At 41.5% G+C, this 10,591-nt stretch overlaps 1 protein-coding gene across 1 annotated transcript in view; it reads left to right on the top strand.

Annotated features, from left to right (window-relative positions):
• Positions 1 to 4,103: 4,103 nt before the first annotated feature.
• Positions 4,104 to 10,591, top strand: part of KCNV2 (potassium channel, voltage gated modifier subfamily V, member 2) — a 12,294-nt gene continuing 5,806 nt past the window's right edge. Inside the window, exon 1 of the mRNA XM_011937356.1 lies at positions 4,104 to 5,949. Coding sequence (XP_011792746.1) covers positions 4,594 to 5,949 — 1,356 coding nt within the window. The 5' untranslated portion in view covers positions 4,104 to 4,593. The remainder of the gene's footprint in view (positions 5,950 to 10,591) is intronic.

Raw genomic sequence — 10,591 nt, 5'->3', positions numbered from 1 at the left:
CTTCAAGACTTCAGTGGAGATGAGGAACATATAAATAAATCATTAATATAGAGTTGGTTAAGGCAAAAATATAATGCAACTTCCACCTATCAATTAACAAGTAATAATAATAATAATAATAATGACATTCTAGCCAAGCTATTGTAAAACAGACACTTGTATCTGTTTTCTCATCTGTAAAAGAGGATTAATAATAGCACCTATACTATAGGATTGGTGTAAACATTAACATAACAGTATCTGGACATTCTATTTACTATTTAATATTGTATCAATTGTTGGCATTCTGGTTTCTATTTTTAAATTTTTCTACAATGCACTTACGTAACTTTTAGAGAAAAAAAATTAATCACTCTTAGTTAAAACAAGTGTCTCATGTCGTAAGCTAGTGGTATATCCTATCTTAAAAGAATACACTGAGATGGCACAGCTGATTCCCTTGGAGAAACACAGCGATGTCAGAGAAGAATCACTGAAAGAGAAAGACAATGTCTGAGTTGACTTTTGGAAGCCAAAGATTTAAGAAGAGGGTTGGAAGAGAATTCAAGACCAATGGATTATCAAGCAAAGACTTAGAATCTTAGTAATTTAAAGGCAAGAAGGGGACATGAAGGTTATCCAGTCCTACTTTCCACCCTGTGCAGGTCTCCCTTGCAGTCTGCTCGACTGATTCTTAAATGCATTCAGAAAGAGGGTGCTTTCTCATGGAATACTATGCAGCCATAAAAAGGAATAAGACTATGTCCTTTGCAGGGACATGGATGAAGTTGAAAGCCATCATCCTCAGCAAACTAAGACAGGAATAGAAAAACAAACATCACATGTTCTCACTCATAATTGGGAGCTGAACAATGAGAACACATGGACACAGGGAGGGGAACGACACACACCGTGGTCAGTCGGAATGAGGGTTGAGGGGAGGGAGAGCGTTAGGACAAATAACTAATGCATGCAGGGCTTAAAACTTAGATGACAGGTTGATAGGTGCAGCAAGGCACCATGGCACATGTATACCTATGTAATAATCTTACATGTTCTGCACTTGTATCCTGGAACTTAAAGTAAAATAAAATTTAAAAAAAAGAAAGCGGGTGCTTTCCACATTATGAATCAACCATTGTTGGGGACAGTTTTATTAGAAACTGTGTCTACATATGTGTATACTCATCTAATGTTACACTTACATGCATATACATCAGGGCAAAATCCAAGCAACTACTCATACCAGGGGTGTAACAGTCACTTAAGTGTGGTCTACCAAGGTAATATTCCTCAATCTACTATATGAATGCGGTGTTTGTGCTTAGCTTCTAGATGCCATACAAACATTACTATCTCCATAGTTTTTAAGTGTAAAAGCCTTGAGAGTGTTGAAAGTTTGGATAAGTAGTAGTATATGGGTTGGGCGCGGTGGTTCATGCCTGTAATTCCAGCATTTTGGGAGACCAAGGTGGGTGAATCATCTGAGGTCAGGAGTTGGGGACCAGCCCGGCTAACATGGTGAAACCCCATTTCTACTGAAAATACAAAAATTAGCTGGGCATGCTGGCGGGTACCTGTAATCCCAGCTACTTGGGAAGCTGAGGCAGAAGAATTGCTTGAACCCAGGAGACAGAGGTTGCAGTGAGCAGAGATCATGCCACTGCACTCCAGCCTGGGCAACACAGTGAGACTCTGTCTCAAAAAAAAAAAAAAAAGTAGTATATTATTTCAATTGAAAAAGAAGAAGATAAAAATATGAAAATGGTGATACTTTCACTTTTTTTTTTTTTTTTTTGAGACAGAGTACAGCAGCGTGATCTCAGCTCACTGCAACCTGTCTCCCAGGTTCAAGCAATTCTTCTGTGTCAGCCTTCTGAGTAGCTGGGATTACAGGCACCTGCCAGCACATCCAGCCTGGCTAATTTTAGTCTTTTTAGTAGAGATAGGGTTTCATCACGTTGGTCAGGCTGGTCTCAAACTCCTTACCTCAAGTGATCCACTTACCTCCGCCTCCCAAAGTGCTAGGGTTACAGGCATGAGCCACTGCACCCAGCCTTTACTTTTTATAATAGTATAATTGGTTCTGAAGAGAAAAGGTGAATTTATACAACATGCAAAATCTATTATGGCAGTACCCAGCACAATATAAAGAAAAGATAGACTTAGAAAGCAGTTAAGTGTGTGGCTAGCAAAACAACATCAATATTGTATACCAAAAAGGGAATGCTAGAAATACATTTAGGAACTTAAAGGCTAAGCCTGGTAAGAAGCTTTACCATAAGCTTGTAGGTCTGAGGCCTATTGCAGGCTAAACAACATAAGTGAATTCTACGCTAGCAGATGCAGACCTCGTAATGTTACCCATCTCAACAACTTTGAAGCATAGTTAAAACTCAACTAAGTGACAAAGATAGTACCACAAATCAGTGAGGAAATGATGGATTATGCAATTAATGTGTTGAAACATCTGGATAAAAGCTTGGAAAATAAAGTTGCTAGGCCCCTACTTCACTCTTTACATCAAAATTAATTTCTGATGTTAAAAACTATAAAAAGAAAATTTTTACTTACAGAGAGCTGAAGCCTTTTCTAATAATATACAACACCTAGAAGTCATAAAATAAAGATTTTTACATGGGAAAAGTATCAAAGGAAAAACTGGAAAAAAAATTTGCAATCCATATCACAAGTAAAGGGTCTTTTTTCATAATATATTAAGCTCTCCTGCAAATCAATAAGAAAAATGTAAACAATTCAATGGAAAATATAGGCAAAGTAGACGAACAGTTCCCAGAAAAAGAAATAGCTTTTAATCACATGAAAAAGTTCAATCACACTTTTAAGAAACACAAATTAATCCACACATCATTTTCACTTATAAAATTGTAGAGTTCAAAAAGTGTGATAAGACATTCTCAACCATTGATGGTGAAGGGTAAATTGTTAAAACTTTTATGGAGAGAAATTTGGCACTACTAATCAAAATTACAAATGTACAATGTTTGACCTAGTAATCTCACCTCTAAGAATTTATCCTTCATGTATCTTGAACATGTGTAATGTGTTATACATAAAAGGTATTTGTTGCATAATTGTCCATAAAAGCAAAGGTAGAAACATCCTGAATGTCTGTTATTAGGAGACTGCTCAGTGGCTATTTTTAAAATAAGGTAGATTTTTGTGTTCAGATATGAAAACATCTTTTATATAGTCAACTGGAAAAGGCAAAGTATATAGCATTCTATGATTTCTATTAATAATGAAGAGGTATTGACATGATGGATAAAGGTATTGACATGATGGATGCTTGTATATGTTTAGAATATTTCTGGAAGGATAGCCAAAACGTAGTAATAGTGGTTGCTTCCTTGAGGTACATGTGATGGCTTGAAATTATGGTTGGGAAACACATAAACTTTCTACTGTAATATGCCTTTCTACCTTAAAAAATTTTTTTGTCATGAATTTGTATTAGCTATGCAAAATAAATGGAATCAAAAAACCTATTCCCTGCTCAAAGCAAATCCCTCCCGCTTCTCTGCTCCCCAGTATTTTTTTAGTGCATCTTTTGTTATCCTTGCATGTTTATATCCCCAGGAGTTCTTCGAGCGCTACAACTGTGTGTCCATCATGTTTGCATATCCAGCATTTGCACGGTGCCTTAATCATGAAAAGGGATTTTTTTTAAGTGATGTTTTGAAGGATGAAGAAGACCCTCTTTTTGGGTGGAAGTCAGGCTCTCTTTAAATATGACCGAATACAGTTGAGCAGAATTGTGAGGCCCTAAAACATCTTCCTACTATTCCTGGAATTCAAGGTAGAATTCTTGAAACATCCCTATTCTTTAAGAGAAAGGGATGAGACAAAAAGGAGAGAGAGAGAATCTGAAGCTGACTTAAAGATCTGACTGGACTTCAGAGCAGTGCCCCAGGGAGAATTCATTTGAAAAAAAAAAAATGTGACCATGTGAATGGACAAAAAGGAGATGGCTTTAGATCTTCTATGCTCTAAACAAAGAGTTATGCTGAGAGGGAAACTGACTTGTCATGAAGTCAGCTTTGCTCTGTTGCTATTTGTCATCCCTGCTAATGGTGAGTTTACCTAGGGCAGAGGCTACCGTCTCAACCATGAAGCTGAAGACACAGGCATCTATATTCTAAAGCTATTTCAGTTGATTTCGTCTCAGCACACACACACTGAGCACTTCCTAAGAGCAAGGTTGACTGACATTTTTATTAGCAATGATCGCTGCCTTCTTCTGATTCTTTAGAGATTTAAGACCATATAATCGTCCTCTACGTCACAGGGTCAAGGGAGTGGGGGAGGAAATGGGCTAAGAGGTTCTAAATCCCTCCTAACACTTGCTTCTTCCCAATCAGCAAGATTAGAGCAGTCAACAGCTGACTGAGTTCAGACCCTGCAGGCTGGGCTGGCCTGCCCAGGACCTGAGGAGGGGCAGCTCCGGTGGCGATATCTGGGCCCTTAGGTGTGCTGGTCCAGGCTGGCCTAAGACAGTGCAGGCCACGTGATCTATCCTCCTAGAGGCAGTGAGCAGGTTAGGGCCTCTACGACAACCAGGAGGAAAAAGCAAGGAGTCCACTTTCCGCAGCCATGCTGAAACAGAGCGAGAGGAGACGGTCCTGGAGCTACAAGCCCTGGAACACCACGGAGAATGAGTGCAGCCAACACCGCAGGAGCGTTTGCTCCCTGGGGGCCCGTTCTGGCTCCCAGGCCAGCATCCAAGGCTGGACAGAGGGCAACTATAACTACTACATCGAGGAAGACGAAGATGGGGAGGAGGAGGACCAGTGTAAGGATGACCTGGCAGAGGAGGACCAGCGGGCAGAGGAGGTCACCACCGCCAAGCCTGAAGGCCCCAGCGACCTTCCGGCCCTGTTGTCCACGTTGAATGTGAATGTGGGTGGTCACAGCTACCAACTCGACTACTGCGAGCTGGTCAGCTTCCCCAAGACGCGCCTAGGTCGTCTGGCCACCTCCACCAGCCGCAGCCGCCAGCTAAGCCTGTGCGACGACTACGAGGAGCAGACAGACGAATACTTCTTCGACCGCGACCCGGCCGTCTTCCAGCTGGTCTACAATTTCTACTTGTCCGGGGTGCTGCTGGTGCTCGACGAGCTGTGTCCACGCTGCTTCCTGGAGGAGTTGGGCTACTGGGGTGTGCGGCTCAAGTACACGCCGCGCTGCTGCCGCATTTGCTTCGAGGAGCGGCGCGACGAGCTGAGCGAACAGCTCAAGATCCAGCGCGAGTTGCGCGCCCAGGCGCAGGTGGAGGAGGCAGAGGAGCTCTTCCGCGACATGCGCTTCTACGGGCCGCAGCGGCGCCGCCTCTGGAACCTCATGGAGAAGCCATTCTCCTCGGTGGCCGCCAAGGCCATTGGGGTGGCCTCCAGCATCTTCGTACTCGTCTCCGTGGTAGCGCTGGCGCTCAACACCGTCGAGGAGATGCAGCAGCACTCGGAGCAGGACGAGGGCGGCCCAGACCTGCGGTCCATCCTGGAGCACGTGGAGATGCTGTGCATAGGCTTCTTCACGCTCGAGTACCTGCTGCGCCTCGCCTCCACGCCAGACCTGAGGCGCTTCGCGCGCAGCGCCCTCAACCTGGTGGACCTGGTGGCCATCCTGCCGCTCTACCTTCAGCTGCTGCTCGAGTGCTTCACGGGCGAGGACCACCAACGCGGCCAGACGGTGGGCAGCGTGGGTAAGGTGGGTCAGGTGTTGCGCGTCATGCGCCTCATGCGCATCTTCCGCATCCTCAAGCTGGCGCGCCACTCCACCGGACTGCGCGCCTTCGGCTTCACGCTGCGCCAGTGCTACCAGCAGGTGGGCTGCCTGCTGCTCTTCATCGCCATGGGCATCTTCACTTTCTCCGCAGCCGTCTACTCTGTAGAGCACGATGTGCCCAGCACCAACTTCACCACCATCCCCCACTCCTGGTGGTGGGCTGCGGTGAGTACCCTGGCCCTGGGCTTTCCCATCCTCTTCCCCAGCCCAGTGAGCTGCTCCTCCCTTCCCTGGTTGTCAGCCACCAGGCTCTGGCTTCTGATCCTCTTCTTCCTCTTCACCCCCAATTGCTGCATACAGTTAACAAAACGGCAGTGGATGTCGAAGTGTTGGAAAGACAATCTCAGAGGTTCAGTAAGTAACTGAATTTGACTTAGTCGTAGAATCTCCAAATCTACATTTAGTCTTTAAACCTTTGAAAGATAGATTTTAAGAAGATTCGTCATTGTTACTGTTATTTACCATTTATTGACCATCCAGTGTCCTAACTGGTTTACAAAGCTTACCTCATTTTGGCATCACAGCCTTGTGAGATGGTTATGACCATTTTTGTTTAAGGGGACAAGCAGAAATGGCTTCAGATTTTGAAAGAAACTGTAGATTTATGCAGAGAAGGAGGTAAGACTTGGCTGAACCATGTCGATCCTAACTGAAACCCCACCACCTCTGGTTCCAGTTAAATCTGAGTGTGGAAAGAAGCATCTCAAACTGAAACTTGCTCTAACTTCCCTAAAGTTCTTTCAGGACCCAGTATTATTGCCCCATCTTACAGTTAGTGAAATTGAAGTACAGAGAGTTTGAGTGTGGACACACAACTAGAGGTGGCAAAGCCAGAACTGAAACTCAGGCCTGTCCAACCGCAAAATCCATGCCTTTCCCACACCTAAGCACTGTCTCTTTCAAGTTTTAGTTCTTTTGCATGCATTGCTGAATTTGTACAGTTAGTATAATAGTTATTTTTTGTCATTGTTTTCTTTGGCCTTTGCCTTTTTATAACTTGTCCTATTTACTCAAATATCTGTATTTTGAGCTATGGTAGCTGAATCCCTGGAAATAAATGTTAATCAGGTCTTCTCAGATCAATGAATAAGTTGGCATATATGAAGGAAAGAATTGAATGTATAGTTTCCTTAGTTTCCTTCTTAAAAGTAGATTGTAATACCTTTAAAGACATTAAGCAAATATAGCCAGTTTTCCTGTGTCAGAAGGTAGATATTTTCAATATTAACATTGTATATGTCATAACCCACAGTCTGGTATGCACTTCTGAGACACACAAGCCCAAGGCCACTGACAGTGCAATATAGCTTGATATAAGATTTAGAAAACCTGATTCTAGGCCGCCATGGCGCAGTGGCTCACACCTGTAATCCCAGCACTTTGGGAGGCCGAGGGGGGCAGATCACCCCATCAGGAGTTCGAGACCAGCCTGACCAACATGGAGAAACCCCATCTTTACTAAAAATACAAAAAAATTAGCTGGGTGTGGTGGCGCATGGCTGTAATCCCAGCTACTTCGGAGGCTGAGGCAGGAGAATCGCTTGAACCTGGGAGGCGGAGGTTTCAGTGAGCTGAGATTGCACCATTGCACTCCAGCCTGGGCAACAGGAACGAAACTCCGTCTTAACACACACACACACACACACACACACACACACACACACACGGAAAACCTGATTCTAGTCCCAGATCTGCCAATAATTAACCATGACCCTGAATAATTAACTGTGAAACCTCAATCCCTCACTTGTTGTTCTGCTTTCTCACCTCTAAAAGGAGAGGTTGGACATGTAAAAGTATGCAGTTCAGTGACTCTTCCTTCCCTTGAAAGCAGGATATGTGAGCTTTCTTCAGTGGCAGGATGACACGAGGCTCTTCTGAATGAGCTAGCCAAATTCTGCTTCTCTGATCATATTCCAAGTGATGAAAGGTCATCCCCATAGTAGATAAACCATGTGTACAGATGAGGCTCATGGTCAATGATTTGTCCCTAGCAAATGACATTTACTTTGGAGGTGACTAAAGCAGGAAAGCAGAAGAGTAAATCCACACGCTGATGATATGATACAGCACCTGAAAGTCAAAGTTCTATTCATCTAAACATCTTTACAGGCTAGTGCATGTAGGCACTGGACCTAGTACACTCTTTGATACTGCAGTTGTAACCCACAAAAGGTTTTTCAACCTTTTGTATATTAACAAATACTTTGATAAAAGTTATGTTACTTTCAAAGGGATATGGCTAGAGAAAAAATTTTAATTAAAATACAATAAAGAATAATGTTACTCACGTTGTATTTTTACTAGTAAATTTTCTTTGAACTGAATACCCATTGATCTCACTTAAATTTCTGATCTGTTTAATGTACAATGAAGTCTAAACCTTTCAAATTATCCCTTATGTTAAGTGGCATTATTTAACTCAAAATCAATGTTTTTTATAAGTTTTACAAAAATTGAATCACTATTTTTTATCAATAATAAATGTTACCAACTATTGCTCTTATCTGTATGAATTTCCTTTTGAAGCTATTATCTCTATCAGCCACTATTTTCACAGGCCAAATTCTGCACTTTCCAACCATCCCATTTATGAACCTTACCATTTACCAATGGTCTTTGTTCATTTTATTCTGAAAATTATTTATACCTGTAAAATTTATTATAAATTAGATAAAAGACTGATCATTTGTATTTATTTCCAAACTAATCTATGAAAACAATGGGAGCAATTGCCCTTGAATATTCTAAGACTGCTCTGTTCCCCAGGACTGATATGTTATTAATCCAGTTCTTCTCTATACTCCTAACTACACTGCATAATACAGACTAAAGTTTCATATTCTCAGTAGAGCAAAGAGAAAATAACACTTTGAAATGATGTGGACAAAATGTCTTGTTTCCAATATGTAGATGCAAAGTGAAAAGAAACAAAATACTAGGACCAATTATGTCATGTAACCCACAAAAATTCACCTTATTCATTCATTGAACAGTAAGTTTTTGAGCACCTCCAATGTGCCCAGTAGTATTCTAAACACTAGGGATACAGGGTAGGAGAAGAAAAAACAATGAAGTTTTTTTCTCTTGCGGAGCTTACATTCTAATGGAGAAAGACATAATAAATAATTTCAGGTATTGGTATAGCTTGTGTGGGACAAGAAGACTGAGAGTGGTTAAGGTGGTACAGTCTGTCTTTAGTGGGATAGTCAGAGAAGCCCTATTGGAGAAGATGACATTGAGATGAAGTTTGAAAGATGAAAAGAGACTCATCTAAATGAACCTGACTAAACAGATACGACAATCTGAGAAGAGGATTCGTAAAAGTAACTGATCTAGTGGTTTCTAAGCATTTTATTGATCATGCATCTTATTTTTAAAAATTTGGGGCACATACCCATGAAAAATGTGTATTTATTTATGAACAAATTACAAGTTATTTATTGCTATAATAATAATGCATCACAAACCATTCTGAAACTCAATGGCTTAAAACATCGAGCATTTATTTAGCTCATGAATTTAAAAGTCAGCATTTACTCTGATTTCAACTAGAAGGTTCTTCTCTTTCATGAGGCTGTCGTTACTCATTCACATGCCTGATGGTCAGCTGGCATGAAGGGAGAGACTAGTCCACTAGCAGACCTCTGCATTCCTCTAGCAGACCCCAGCAGCCACAAGTCCGTGGCTGTGGCAAAGAATAAGAGAGAGAATGCAAGCTGCATCACGCAAACACTTCATAAGCTTCTGTTCATGGCATTTGCTCAGCCCATTGGCCAGAGTAAGTCACATGGCCAAGCTGCAAGTCAAAGGGCAGGGCAGCTTAGCCCACCCACCATAGGAAGGCACTGCAAAGTTATATGGCAAACAGCTTGGATACAGAAAGATGTAAAGAATTAGTTCTAATAATGCAATCTTTCTCTTGCAGTAATATGTAACTGCTCAAATATATTATACATATCAGAAAACATATACTCACAAATTGAAACTTTAAAGATGAGATAAAGAAAAATAGAACTGGCATTTTATTTCACCATTCTGGGGCTGTATCCTTTGTGAAATATTCATCCCACATTACAGAGTTTCTCTTATCCATTCTTTTATGTATTTTTCGTACTTTCAGACAACGCCAAATCTGACTTGCTTTTAATAACCTTTCTTCTCTCTATGCCAAGGATCCTGCAAACTTTCTCTGTAACTCAAGTCAGGGATTTAAGAAAAATACAGTAATTTTCATTATTGTGAATTCTCCTGCAGCTGCAAAACAAATCCCTCCTGGACACTTATGTCTACAAATGTTCATGTATCAGGATGTAAGATAGACCTGTCTTTTTCATCTGTCAAATAGAAGTTATTTGTGAGCACTAATGTAATAGGAAACATATGTAAACTGCTAGCCTGTAGTAAATCTGCAATAAATAGAAGCTACCATACCTGACTAGTTGATAGTCTTTATCACATGGAAGCAATAACCTTTGCTTCCACATTCATTTGGGAAGAAAATAAAACAGAAATGATTCTTCTTCTACTGAGGAAAAGAAAGAGCCTATAAAACATACAAAAAGGTCAGCTGTTCCCTCATGGGAGAACTTCTGAGAGTCCAGATAAACAGGCCCACGCCTAAAGCAGCTCCAGCCATCTTGGGGCTCTCTGGATTGCCTGGGGGTAGGAAATGCAAGGCACAGCTAAACAAGAACAATGGGCTCTATGATGAAGCTATAATCATTGGCCTCCTCTGTGCATATGGTTTTTTCTTTTTCTTTTTTTTTTTAGCCTCAACATATTACCACATTTTTTTCTTTTTTTG

The sequence above is a fragment of the Colobus angolensis genome, unplaced genomic scaffold, assembly GCF_000951035.1.
Source record: "Colobus angolensis palliatus isolate OR3802 unplaced genomic scaffold, Cang.pa_1.0 Scaffold162, whole genome shotgun sequence".
In the NCBI taxonomy this organism is placed as follows: domain Eukaryota; kingdom Metazoa; phylum Chordata; class Mammalia; order Primates; family Cercopithecidae; genus Colobus; species Colobus angolensis.
This window is presented reverse-complemented; position numbering and strand designations above follow the sequence as displayed.